The 14,182-nt window shown below is 40.6% G+C and overlaps 1 protein-coding gene across 4 annotated transcripts; it reads left to right on the forward strand.

Annotated features, from left to right (window-relative positions):
• The first annotated feature begins 3,674 nt into the window (after positions 1–3,674).
• On the forward strand, positions 3,675–13,927 carry LOC131311948 (internal alternative NAD(P)H-ubiquinone oxidoreductase A1, mitochondrial-like). 4 transcript variants are annotated; one of them, XM_058339613.1, is made up of 10 exons: positions 3,910–4,299; positions 5,125–5,183; positions 6,012–6,679; positions 7,711–7,924; positions 8,838–8,998; positions 9,120–9,185; positions 9,264–9,427; positions 9,615–9,729; positions 10,764–10,943; positions 11,572–13,927. In XM_058339613.1, the coding sequence occupies exons 3-10, from the start codon at positions 6,095–6,097 to the stop codon at positions 11,722–11,724; spliced, it is 1,638 nt and encodes a 545-aa protein (XP_058195596.1). In that variant the 5' UTR covers positions 3,910–4,299; positions 5,125–5,183; positions 6,012–6,094; the 3' UTR covers positions 11,725–13,927. The 4 variants fall into 4 exon arrangements, with proteins under 4 accessions (XP_058195618.1, XP_058195601.1, XP_058195596.1 ...); XM_058339627.1 differs by having other exon boundaries at positions 3,954–4,228; XM_058339635.1 differs by lacking the exons at positions 3,910–4,299; positions 5,125–5,183 and adding an exon at positions 3,675–3,868.
• Positions 13,928–14,182: the final 255 nt, after the last annotated feature.

Genomic DNA, 14,182 nt, shown 5'->3' on the forward strand with positions numbered 1-14,182 from the left:
CTCTGAGCTGACGTAGTCTGACGAAAGTAAGGCTGCTGCTGCCTCTGAGTACCCCTAAACGGCTGGCCCACATTACGCCCCGTTCCCGGCTGCTGCACAGAACCTGACTCACTGCGCGCTCCCGACCCCTGAGGACAACTCCTTGCGAAATGATCCGTTTTACCACAAATATAACAAGTTTCCCCGAGGCGTGGACACTGAGCACGAACGTGTCCAGGTTGATTACACTTGTAGCACACAGTTGAAGGTCTAGACAAAGCACCCCGGATCCCCAAAGAAGAAGGCGGCCTAAAGTTCGACGAACTACCCTGCGGTGTCTGAGATGGTTCCCTTGTCCTTTTCCTCCCTTGGCTTCCAAAGCTCCCCGATGAAGAACTCGTGTTCACGGTTGGTTGTCGTGGTTCCCAAACTCCCCTATTCCTTTGTGCTTCTTTCGGTATCTCAATACTTCTCGCACACTCAACTACCTCGGCGTATTTAGTCTTGCGTTGTACCATTACCATCCTCCTTACGGTGTTGTGCAGTCCTTTCTCAAAGCGTCTACATTTTCTCTCTTCCGTCGCCACCAACTCTGGCGCAAAGCGAGATAAAGATTGGAATTTTTGTGCGTACTCCAACACGGTCATGCTTCCTTGCTCTAACTTTTCGAATTGGTCCCTCAATTGCTCGCGGCTAGTTTCTGGAAAATACTGCTCCTCAAATAACGCCTCAAATTCAGCCCATGTCAAATTCTCAACGTCTGGCTCATCTATTTGAGCCGCGGTCCTTGCCGCTCTCCTTGCATCTTTCCTGCTTTCAAGGACGGATTCCCACCATTCACCGGCCTCCCCAACTAGTTGCACCGCCACGATACCTACCCTAATGTTATCTTCTGTGATATTAAGAGCTCTGAAAAGTTTACGGATTTGGGCTAGCCAATGGTCCGCTACCAAAGGGTCGCTACTAGTCCCATCGAACACTGGAGGGTTTCTACGGCTAAACTCCCGCATCGCCACCATAGCTCGATCCTCGACATTCTCTCTAGGTGCTTGGTTTAAAAGATTTGCAGCTGTAAGTGCTGCGACGAGGTCCCTAGCGAATTGGTTCTGAGCAGGAGGTACACCTGCACCTCGACCGGCCCCAGCCCCCGGGTTCCCACCTGGGTTCTCCCCATGATGACTAACCTCGTCCTCAAGAGGTACCCCACGGCCACGACCACGGCCTCGACCACCCCGGGTTCCAGCCCCAACTCGTCTGACACGGGTCTTCGGAGGCATCTTACTACACGATATAAGAAAAGAAACCATTAACCACAACATTAAAACTATGAGGTCGAAGCCCTCAACTTCCTAACACGGGTTAATAACTCTCCGACACTCTACGATAACGAAAATGCAATGCCAAGTAATCACATGAATGTTAGTCACACAAGCATGCACAAATTTTGTTAGAAGGCGCGACATTTTGAACCCATGAGACAAAACGTCTCCCCACGGTCTCTAGGTGTTCTAAACCTATGCTCTGATACCAAGTTGTCACGTACTCGATTTTAAACATAATTATAAGTGATTTACATAATAAAAATACTCACAAATATCCGTACGGTACCCAAAAGATCACTATATTCTCATTCCCAAAGCAAATACTTCCAAGTTCACACGGTTCCAAAATATTACAACATCGGCTCAACGGCCCCAGATTTAACATAAGTAGTGAAGTTCGAAAGAGAATCAATGGTTACAATATCCCGAGTCAAAAGAATTACAATTTAAGTTACAAATACATCTTTCAAAATAAGTTTACAAAGATGAATAAGTAACTCCTTCGGTTAGCTTTCAAAAATAATGTCCACACTCCAAGCACGCCAAGCAATGCAAGCTATGGTCCCGGGTTAGCACCTGAAAATAATATAAGGCTTGAGCTACACTAGCCCAGTAGAAAAGTCTACGCAAACTCTATATGCAAATGAGCGAAACGAATGAACGAATGATAAAAGATCACAAGACAACAGAGGAAGCACAATTTTCATGAACAAGTGTCCCAAAATCTCCAATTTTTCTTTTATTCAACCCATAAATCATATCCGTTCAATTCATGTCTCAACATGTCGTGTCGTTTTTGTGTCTGAGCCGAAGCTCCTGCCGGGCTAATTTTGGGACCCCGATATCCCCTGCCAAGCACCCACCTTGAAGGTTAAGCCTTGAGTAATTATTTTGAGCATTAGCTCCTGCCAGGCTAATTATGGGACCCTGATATCCCCTGCCAGGCACCCACCCGTCGATGGGCCCTGAATGTTCGCGCGTCGTTCACAAGTTCAAATGTATTGTTCGAAAGAGTGTCGTGCAAGAAGTCCAAATTTATCACTTCACGGTCCTACCAATTTTGAACAATCTTAATGCATGCCACGTTAAATAGGGAAACAAGTAAGGCCACCTGATTTCTCATTTTGTATGTATATAATAATATAAGTACCCTTAAATGGTCCAAGGCTTTGGAAAGAAAGAAAGAATGGGACTTCAAGCGTCAGGGAAATTTTTACTCTTAACAGGTTACCTACCGGTAGGAAATGGGTACCTACCGGTACAAACTGGAAACAGAGGGTACACGATTTTGGCTCACAAAAATTCTACCGGTAGGAAGAAAATGGTACCGGTAGGAGTCCGAGAAAAATTAGTAATCCTACCGGTAGGAAATAGCTTCTACCGGTACAAAAACTGATCAGGAAGGCCACCATTTTGCACGAGGAAAAATTTGAGACAGGCTACCGGTAGGAGAAAAGTTCTACCGGTAGGAAGCTAATTTTCTGGCAACACAACAATGTTCTACCGGTAGAAAGAACGGGCCTACCGGTAGGAATCCGGAATTTGGCGATTTTTCATCAGATAACAGATTTTGATCCAGACCAAACAACAACCAATATCAGCTCAAACAAAGCATGAAAATACTCAAATAAGACATAAGAGAACCCAAATAACATATAAAGAGAGGTAGAATTTCCTACCTCGAGTATCCAAACCGAAATCAAGGAGATTGTGCAAACCCTAGCTTCCGGAGTCCAAATCAAGCAACAATACACCGAACCAAGCTTTGTCCAACGCGATACAAGCTCGAATATACTAGTAGACGATGGAGTTAAGCTTGATTGTTGTGAGTTTTGAGTGATTGGGTGAGAGAGTGAGAGAGATCGAGAGACGAGAGAGTGATGAGATGAAATTAAAAAAAAGAAAAGGATTTCTCCTGGTATACACGGCACACACACATGCACTAATCACACGAACACCCATGGCTTTTAACCTCTCACATTTTGACCCCCAACTTTAATATTCTCATTAATCCACCACTTTTCCATTTATAAAATAACAAAATTATAAAATGAATTTACGGGTCTCTACACGATCTATCTCTCTGAGGGTAGATGAGTGTTTAGACTTGTTTGCACTTGTTCAGACTTGATTGGACATGAAGTTTCGGAGCTCTACTCAAATCCGTGCAAATCGCATTCAAATCGAACCGACCAAACAACACTCACGGACGGTTGACGGATGGAGAAAACAACAATTCACAACAAATGGATCAAATCGGTTCCGGTTGACGGATGGAGAAAATAGCAATTCACCGCAAACGGATCAAATTGGAAACCGAATCGATCCGATCCGATCCACCCAAAAACCGATCCACGGCAGTCATAAAGCATTGTTGAAGAGGTTCGGAATAGTGAAAAGGGTGAAATTTGGGAGCGAGGGAGCAATATTCATTTTCCCCTCATGGATCGGACCATGAATTGATTCGACTCCCTTTTTGATCGTCCGTTTGTTGGCTAAACTTGATGGAAACTTCACATCTTGCCGAAAGAGACTCCTAGCTAGTCAAATCCCCAAACATTCCCCAGGTTTTCGGAAACTTCGCATCTTGCCCTTCCATTTCCATTTGGTCCTTTTTTCCTTTTTTCTTTCATTTCGTTTCCTTTCTCTCAGCTGCAATTTCCCATTGACTGCCAGCTAATTAAGGCGGCAAGTTCTGCGAATATACGGCGACTTGTTGGTTCTTCCCCATATAGATATACTACTATGAACACATTCATGTCTTTGTGAATAATATATTTTTTGTTTATTGCCTCTTCGCTAAAACCTCTGTAAAACAGAAGGGTTTTGGGCTCTGCAGTTTCTTGCGGTGCAAGTCGGCGCCTCTGATTCCTTCACATTTTTCTAAACCATTTTCTCATTAAACAAACACCGAGCAGAATTTACTAGTATTCATTACTGCGAAGAAATCAGATACTCTCTCTCTCTGTCTTAAAAAACTGCCTCCTGAAAATCTAGGGTATGTGCTCTGCTCGACCTTTTTGGCCCCACCGCACAGAACAGTACCGTAGTTCTTCAGCATTTCTAGTTCCTATTCTGCATATTTCATAGATAAATATTTGGTGCAAAAATACGAAACATGGCAGGATTATTCAAAAACCCAGTTTTTTTTTTCATGGTAATATTTTCTCTGAGTTACTCTTTTGTCACTGATTTTCTTTGTCAAGATTTCGATTCGTCTTTTCTTGATCTGGGTTTTCATCACAAAAGCTCGCATCAGTTATGAAATTGAAGGGTCCCGTGTATTTATCTGTGTTTGAACAAATTCAGTACGCAGTAAAAGTTTTCCGTTCATATTTATGCACATTTAAGATGAGGATCTGGGCTAAGTATTAGCTTGAAGATCGAAATTTTTTCGGCACTTTTATCAAATAATTAATTTGTATGTAATAAACTTGAGTGGTGAACTGGTAAATATTTTTGAATATTAGAGCTTGTGTGTAACAATCAAATTTTCAGAAAAGCAACAAAAAAAAAAAAAATTGGTGGAAAGTTTCATGAAGCATCTTTGATCTGTCTTTAAATTCTCCATCTTGCTGTAAATACTTGGAACACCGTGAGTATCATTTGTAGACCTCTAATTGTTTGTCTTAAAGCGTTAAAGAAATTTAAAGATGCTAAACAAAAGTTATTGCTGACTTTGATTCATCAAGATAACTTATATGACTTCTGAATAATTGCCCTTTTCGATTACTGAGAATAAAAATGGTCCATGTTCAGTTTTTTCATTGCTACTTGCCTCAATTTTATTTTATTTGCTAATGGCAATAATTGTTGGTTATAGAGAATATATCAGGGCTGTCTCAACTCTCAAGTAAACAGCGCGAACGTTTTGCTGTGCTGGTAAATCATGTTTATTGGGCACTTTTCAAGCTTTTAGCAAGTTTATGGAGGCCAAGAAGCAGGGATGGCTTTAGTTTATGTACCATCTTGTAGCGCAACCAGAGTAGTAAATTATTCAAGCTTTGGCTCGAAGACTTAACAGGCCATGTTAAAGCTGTTGGAGCCAATCTAAAGTGAGTTTTGATTGAGCTGTTCAAGCTCGAGTAGTTTGGTTCTTGTAATTTAGCACAAGCTCATTGAAATTTGAGGCTACTTATGTGGGAGTCAGAAATGGAAAATAATCCAATTATCCAACAGACTTGCACCCTTCTTGGGTTGTTTGGCGACTCTCTCCTGTGAGATCTTGGAGCGTCCTCGTGGTCTGCATGATGAACTGTCATGATACAAGCACCAGAAGCCAAACTTATTGTTCATAAACTAAGTCTAAGCATACGGTCTGGACCTTCCATTCAAAAATATCAGAGTCTTTATAATCACCATAATTCCCTACATAATTTGTCCAGCTGGGTTTCAATTGCATGTGCCAGCTACTAGTTTGGTGAAGAATAACATGTTTTGGTTTCAAGACCCATTTAGGATGTTACTGAGAGTATTCTCTTTGGATCTACTGTCTACCTACAGCTGATGAGTAGAGCTAAAGTTCGTTTTGTTTGTTAGGTCACTTGCTTTTCAGGCATCCATTTGGCCTATTTGGCAAACCGTCCTATATGCCAAACTTTCCTCATTATTGTTTTCACCTCTCCACATTTCTTTCCGTATAAAGTTACCTTGATTAAGTTCTTTATGCAACTTTTTCCCATATGATTTACTTACTTATAGCAATTTCAGGCAAATTCAACCAAGTTAAACGAGCTGAATTTTCTCCCGAGAAGAGGCCCCAAGTGTATCAGCCTGCTCTAAGGACTTCTGATATGGCATTGGCAAGATTAGCAAGGACTGGCTTTAGGCGATCGGGATGTGCCATTAACAATTCCGCAAACGAGAAAGATGTCTTCTTTGAGGGTGTATTGACGCGAAAGTGTTCTTCACCTTGTGTTGAAAATGTTCTAGTCAGTGGCAATCCATCACAGCTTTCAAACATCAGGAAGACAGGTCAGATAAATTTCTGGAGTAGGGGAATAAGGATATCTCCGCACTCTCATTTTCCTCAGGCAGAGAGGATCGTTGAGGAATCTGATCCAGTGCATGAGAGTCCACATTATCCTACACTAGAAGCAACTAAACAGGGTGAAAAGCCTAGGGTTGTGGTCCTTGGCACCGGGTGGGCAGCATGTCGATTCCTTAAAGGGCTTGACACCAAAATATACGACGTGGTTTGCATTTCTCCGAGGAATCATATGGTGTTCACTCCTTTGCTTGCTTCAACAGCTGTTGGAACCCTGGAGTTTAGATCAGTTGCCGAGCCGGTTGGTCAGATTCAGACTGCACTTTCAAAGGACCCAAATTCCTTCTTTTACTTGGCGTCTTGCATGGGGGTTGACACAGATAAACATGAAGTGAGCACATCTTCCAGCTTTATTTTCCTAATGTAGAATATTGTTACATATCTATGATCACCGCATTTTCCAACCTAAATTAGAATGAGATTATACTACTCTATGTTGGCACTTGGCATACAGTAGCGGCTGCACAACTGGTGAGGGAAGTCACAAGTGATAACTATTTGAAGTGGATAACTATTTAAGGGGAAATTTTTGTTCAAAACACACTTTATCCTCCATAAACAACATAATGCAAATGTTTAGCGTCCTTCACTACTACATGCACCGATTTGACATCAAATGAAGTCCTTAAACAATTACTCCCTTCATCCTTAATGTTGGACACTTTTGGGAGTTTCAACTTTCTAAGGGGACATGCCTCTGTAGAAAGTTAGCTTTGATTCCCCACATTGCGCTTAAATTCTCACCTTTAAAAATAGTATTACTGATTTATAAGGGTTTGTCTTTGAAAGTTCACGCACTTTTTTACTTGACTTTTGCAACGAGGACAAACATTTTGTGACATCCTTAAATCGTTTATTGGAATAAGATTAAGGGATGGAGGAGTAGTGTTTAATGCTGTGCCCACCATATGACTGTTTTATGGCCATCCAGTTCCTCTTGGTGATCTTGATTTGAAGTTGGTTATCACCTGGCTATGAAAATTGTGGAATTGACGCTCTCTGCTATGAAGTTGTTGGTGATTGAGAAGCACGAGATATATCCTTAATCTTGTTTGTGAAACTATCGATGACCTCATCTTTTGTGCAATGGTTTGAAATTGTGTATTTCGAGTGAGGGCAATTGCAAAATTTAATATGTTCACATCCATTTTGTTGTAACAGTAATATCATTATAGTGAGTTCAATTTTTGTTATGTGTACGACGAATGTTCTTGGAGCTGCCACTGGTGGAATATGAATACAGTTCACAAATTAGCTTATATAGTAGTATGTACAAATGTACACACACACACAGGGTTAAACTATTTTGCTTTGTGATTTCACTTACTCTAAAAAGTTACAAATGCGGCTTCACTGAATCAGGTGTACTGTGAGACAGCTGGCAGTAATGGACTTCCTCAGGAGCCTTACCAATTCAAAGTCGCATATGACAAGCTTGTCATTGCTGCTGGAGCTGAGCCTTTGACCTTTGGTATTAAGGGAGTGAAGGAACATGCTTTTTTCCTTCGAGAAGTATATCATGCACAGGAAATCAGGAAGAAGCTTCTCTTAAACCTTATGCTCTCTGAAAATCCAGGTGATTGATAATGGCTCCATTGCAAATTTCAACATGTACTCAAATTTTTGGAACTGCTAACTATCTTTGTCATTACTCATTAGTCACTTCTTGAACTGTAGTTAGTTCGTTATACTAAGTTTTTAGGATGACATGATAATGCCAAAGGCCATCCATGTGGAGGACATATTAGAAGAGGAGTTGAATGAGAGGGTGGACAATTTATTGTGATATTCTTCTCATTTTTTCCCTATATCTCACAAGTATTTACCTGCTTATGGTAAGTCTTGAAACCACCCGTTATGAAAAAATGTTATGAATCAATTCAGCTGATGAAAAAGAATAATATCCGTTTTTACGGTCAGGATGGTTCTGTATACGCCACAAATAAGATAAGACAAGACATGATTGGAAGTTTGTACTATGAGGTCTAGTTATTCCCTATTCTTGCATTGATTAATCCTCTATCCAACACACAAGGTTTAAAGCTAATTATTAGTAGAAAGGGCTACCTAATCTTGTTCCTTCTGATTGCATATCTAGTTTTACTCGTTCTCGTCCTTGGAAAATATGTATGAAAACAGTTATCACAGTAATCATAGTTGTCTGCTTTCTAAGTTTGGGGGAAGATGCTGTTGTAGTTGCTTTATCTAGTCTCTAGCTGCTTTTGACATCAGAGTTAGTACTTGGTACCCCATTCTGTTTAACATGGTACACAAAAATGTAAATCTGAAATGATGTGGCTGTAAGCTGAAGTCTTCCCTTGTTTAGCCGTACTTGCCCATCGCTACTAGCTTATCAGAGATCATCCATCCGGAGAACCCTGTGGCCTTCATTTGCATATGTATTTTGGCGACTAAAATGACTTACTTTGTCCCTGATTCATCAAGCTATATATCCTAAGAATTACTGCTAATAAGCCTTCATATTACAGGTATAACGGAGGAAGAAAAGGAGCGTCTGTTACATTGTGTTGTTATTGGAGGTGGCCCAACAGGAGTAGAGTTCAGTGGAGAATTGAGTGATTTCATCATGAGAGATGTCAAAGATCGATATACTCATGTGAAAAATTACATCCGTGTCACCCTCATTGAGGTATTGTAGATTTGTATCTATTGATACATCTCTCTTTTTTTGAATTTTTTCCAAGAAATCCAGATTGTGAATCGGAATGACTACTTTCTTAACCATTGGTTCCATGTTTTACCTTGACCAGGCAAATGAGATTTTGTCATCTTTTGATGTCAGCCTACGCCAATATGCCCAAAAACACTTAACCAAGGTAATTCGGATTTCTCTTGGTAACAGAATATGTTTCATACATATTTCACTTAATTTTTCCCTTGAAACTTTGTATCAGAGTGGTGTTCGACTCGTGAAAGGTGTGGTGAAAGAGGTTCATCCCAGAAAGCTTGTTCTTAGTGATGGGAGTGATGTTCCTTACGGCCTCTTGGTCTGGTCAACTGGGGTTGGCCCCTCTGAGTTTGTGAAATCACTTAACCTTCCCAAATCCCCTGGTGGAAGGTATACTTACCTGCAATTCTCCCAAGTTAACCTTCGTCTTTTTTCATGCTTTTTTGCAACTAAAAGCATCTTGATGATTCCATTTTTTTGAAATTATAGGCCCGCAAATTAATGTATTCCTTTTCTGTTTCTATGCAGTTCTAATGTGGGTACCGTTAATTAATTTTTCTTTTCTTGGGTGTGATAGAATTGGCATTGATGAATGGTTACGCGTTCCCTCGGTTGAAGATGTGTTCGCAGTTGGAGATTGTGCAGGTTTTGTTGAACAAACACAGAGGCAAGTGCTTCCAGCTCTAGCACAGGTCAGATACCCCTTCTTCTTTCCAGTTTTTTCTACCACTATAATATGTATCTTCATAGAGCATTTACTTCTCTGTTTCTCTTTTTGTGGTACTGCTGCTTAATTCTGTTAAGTGTAAGAAGGGACTTACAAAACGTTTGGCATGTACGAATGGGCTTAAAAACGGAATGCCCATTCTAGCTCTTAGTCTTATTCTCGGTTCTTGTATTACCACCACCCATGCCATGACAATCCCTTCTTCAGTTTCTACCTCCATCATCATGTTTTTTTAACTCATAAAATTTATTCAGTTATCATAGCAATGGTCATCCCAATTCTCATGTCATTCTATGTGTCTAGATTGAGACACAATATAAGCAAATAAGAGAATAAGATGTGATACCGAGGGCGCCATTAATGAGTATTACAAGATGTGGGGATACGAATGGGTATGCCATTCAGACGTCATTCTATGTGAACTGTTAAAGCATCCAACTTAAAAGCAATTAAAAATGAGTGGAGAGGCCATCCAGGCTCGTATACTAGTTTTGGAGGTGATTATTAACCGATATGGGACAAGCTCACTCTCCCACACGTGCGACCCCTGACTTGCACATTGCGAGGTAAACAAGCAATTTAATACATATTACAACAATCAACCATCAACGAAAAACAAAGGAAGAATCAACCACCAATGACATAGGGTCTTATCCAAAAGCCTAGCTCTGATACCATATTAAAGTATCCAACTCAAAACCAATTGGTTATGAGTGAACAGGCCGCCTAGGCTTGTATACTAGTTTTGGAGGTGATTATTTACTGTTGTGGGACAAGCTCTAACATGAACAACCAGTCAACGGAGTGAGAATTAGCTAATTCATTCCATTCCACTTTGCATTCTGTTCCCTCTCCCTTTTCATTTCACTTATGCTTACCCAACACATGGTAGAATTCAGCTGCCTACTTTTCTACAGTAAATTCTTCAAAACAAGTCATTTACATTTACGGATAGGATCTAACATCAAAAGTTATCACATGGCCGTAATTCTGGAACAGGTTGCAGAAAGGGAAGGGAAGTACCTTGTGGAGTTGTTTAACAAAATTGGGAAGCAGAATGGTGGAAAGGCTTTCAGTGCAAAGGATGTTTCTTTGGGAGAGCCTTTTGTCTACAACCATCTCGGAAGCATGGCGTCCGTAGGCCGCTATAAGGCGCTGGTTGATCTTCGCCAGACCAAGGTAATTTAAGATGTTTTACACGGTTAGCTTTTGGGTACTCGAAGAGCAATGCTCCCTCCTCTCACATAACATGGGGTACTCATGAGTGATATACTGGGACTCCAAACACTTTATGTCAACAAGAAGTTTGGAGTGGGAGTGCAAAGCAGGAAATAATTCCTTACTCCGGGAGCAATGCTCCCTCCGTCTTGACACTTTCTTACGACACTACACGAATTTATGCAGAAACTTTGCATCCAAAACAGAGTAAGAAAATTAGTTGCGATGTACTGTCTTGAAAAAATGCATACCAGTATCGCTCTCAAAAGCCATTTCTTGATGCTTTTCTTTGTACAAATACGAAAAACCTCATTTGGCAACTTTTTTCATGAACTGTTCTCGAAAGAGTTATTTGACAGGCCCCATTTTACAGGTATCACTTTTTAAGATGTTTCATTCTGGAAAGTGCAAAAAATGTTTCCTTCCAAAAATGAAATAATATGGCAACGGTGTCTGTTATTTTATTCTTTTACTATTGTTTTTATTCACGGAACAACGAAAAACAACAAAAACATCAGAAAGAAAACAATACCAAACTGCACAAAAGTCTTCAGAGCCATTTGATAACTTTTCATCTTCATTTCAACAGGATGCAAAGGGAGTCTCCCTAGCAGGATTCCTAAGCTGGCTGATATGGCGCTCCGCTTACTTGACACGTGTTGTCAGCTGGAGGAACCGGTTTTACGTCGCCGTGAACTGGGCAACCACTCTAGTCTTTGGTAGAGATAACTCGAGGATCTGATGATCAATCGATCAGATTTAGTCTCAGATTTTTCGAGTGTTGCAAACGTTTTTGTTGGACCAGTTACCAGCTCTTCTTCAGCTTCAAAACTAGTTTAATAGTCCATAAACCTATTCCACAATGTTTGAGCAGTTTATGCCTTTAGTAGTTATTATAGGATTAAAGGAGATAATAGTCATTTCCCAGGTATTTGTGCGATGTATATTGTAGTAGTGGCTATCTTTGTTTTTTTTTTGGTTCAACGGTTCAGGGTGTCCATGCCAACTTACGCGCGCCCCTCAACTAATCATGTTAATTAGAATTAAGTGAAAAAGTAGTTATTTTGTGCAATTGTCGAATGGTTAACTGTCATACCATTAAGATTTATTCACGTTTTTTGTAAACTCAAAATGGTAGTGTAAGACAGGTAGGAAAGTCGTTTTTGGTCCATCTTATCATTTGCACACTGGCTAGGTTATATCAATCCTCTTTTTCTGCTCAAATGAGAAGTGGATATGCATAAAATTGGTTCTTCTTGTGATTGGTTTCCAAGGATGAATTAGGTCGTGGGTTCGACTGATAAAGTAGCATCGACCATCGTCTTATCAGACTTAGTCACATACTAACATCCTATCATGTGAACTAATGTATAATAACAATTTGCACACATTATTTGCTCGAAGATAGTAAGTAGGTTCTCCTCACTTCTCAACTTGAATTTGACCTAAAAGATGAAGCCTGAGAACTTCAACATTTGGAAGATGATTATGGTTTGATAAAACAAGATTCTTTGTTGGCTTCGATTTCAGCAAGTCATCGCAAGTAGCGAGCACGAATGCTACGTGAATCTTGTTGGCTCCGATTTGACAAGTCCATCGCAAGTAGTGAGCACGAACGTTACATTGGAAGAGGGAATCCAACCCTCTACAGATTTCAAACTAACTAGGAAATCTTATCATCGCGCGGTGGTTGTGACAAAAATTTTGGCCAAGTAATAACCTAGGGTCATGATTGGGTTCTCACATTCTTCCCTATGTCAATACGCAACGTCCTCGATGAGCACTATATGACCCAGTAACGGTTCAACGTCCTCGTTGCGCACTATGACCCAATAACGGTTCCAACCAGTCTTGACTTGCCAATGCACAAAGCATAACAAGTCAACACGCGACTACACATATTCCGAAGTACCAAAATAAATAAATAAACGCGACTACAGAGCGGAGCACAGGATGTACTACCCAGGGGCTCTACTCCTCTTTGGAAGTGTTAACCAAAGAGACCACCTGGTTGGTTTAAGAGGTAAATATGCAGAATTTCTCCCTCAATATTTGGGTTTAAGTCTGCATAGCCGCTTGGTGAGCTAAACTTACTCCTTCGTGACCGTAGTACTCAGTAAGACCATCCAATATTTACACTTCTACGGCCGTCTCTATTAGTTGAGACATAGAAGTAACATATATTAGCTGAATTATAATCAAATCCCCCGAACATTAAAAATAAATCCAAATCACAATTTCTGTTTGTCAATCTTATTCAAACTTTCCTTATCTCACCTAGTATTTTATTTTATTTTATTTTATTTATCTGATCTCAGCTGGGGTATTTGATACGTGCAAAATCTGAGTAGACTCTAGCAAGGGAACAAAAGTTGAGCTTTATTGTAGGTGTTCTTTCCTCAATGCTTTCCTCGATGTACCCTTATCGAGTTATCAATAATATTTTTGCCGATAAAAAACAAAAAGGAAACAAAAGTCGAGCTTTGTTGAGTCGAGGGGAGCTCAGTTCATCTGGATATCTGAAAAAAATCTTTACTAAAGTACTAATCCATAGCAAAATTAATTGCAAAGCAAATTAAAGACTTCAAAAAAAAGTTTTCATTTCACGCAAACTACACTATGTACATCTGTAAACTCTGTGTGTCTGGAATTTGATTCAGCTAGCGGCTGAATTGAGAGGAAGCCAGGTTCTTGGAAGAGAAAAGAGAAGCCAAAGAGTTGGCCACACCCACTACAATAGCCGCCTTCACCTGTCCTCGCCTCGGGATCAGACGGTCCGAATTACTCCTCCGTGACCCCATCGAATTCGCCCCGCCGCCGATCATCTCCCTCCTTCCATCTGCCATCTCTGTCGGATTATATGGTGGTGGTTGTGGTGAGTGAGTGTTATTTGGTGGTGAGCTGTGTTGTGCTAAAACAGAGTTTGGTGGGGAGTTGGGTTTGTGCTGTGTTGAGATAACTGAGGGGGGTTGTCTATTTATGGAGGTGAACACTTGTATTTACCCTTGTGTTTTGGAAATACTAATAACATCATTCATCTTTATGTGGTGACCAGTCTTGGCTCTTCCTGCATTCGCACTCACTTTCTTTGGACTGGGACCCAAACCAAAAGGGAAAAAACGAGAGGCATTCACACTAGCAAGATACTCGTACTAGTACTCCTACTTTATAGTCTGTGGTCATTTTCCGGTCACAAATAT

Source organism: Rhododendron vialii, chromosome 2a (assembly GCF_030253575.1).
Source record: "Rhododendron vialii isolate Sample 1 chromosome 2a, ASM3025357v1".
In the NCBI taxonomy this organism is placed as follows: domain Eukaryota; kingdom Viridiplantae; phylum Streptophyta; class Magnoliopsida; order Ericales; family Ericaceae; genus Rhododendron; species Rhododendron vialii.

Coding starts and splice junctions, on each gene's coding strand:
- LOC131311948 (XM_058339635.1), top strand. CDS start 6,095: ATGGCATTGGCAAGATTAGCAAGGACTGGCTTTAGGCGATCGGGATGT. Junction 6,680..7,710: donor TTGACACAGATAAACATGAA/GTGAGCACATCT, acceptor TCACTGAATCAG/GTGTACTGTGAGACAGCTGG. Junction 9,730..10,763: donor TGCTTCCAGCTCTAGCACAG/GTCAGATACCCC, acceptor ATTCTGGAACAG/GTTGCAGAAAGGGAAGGGAA.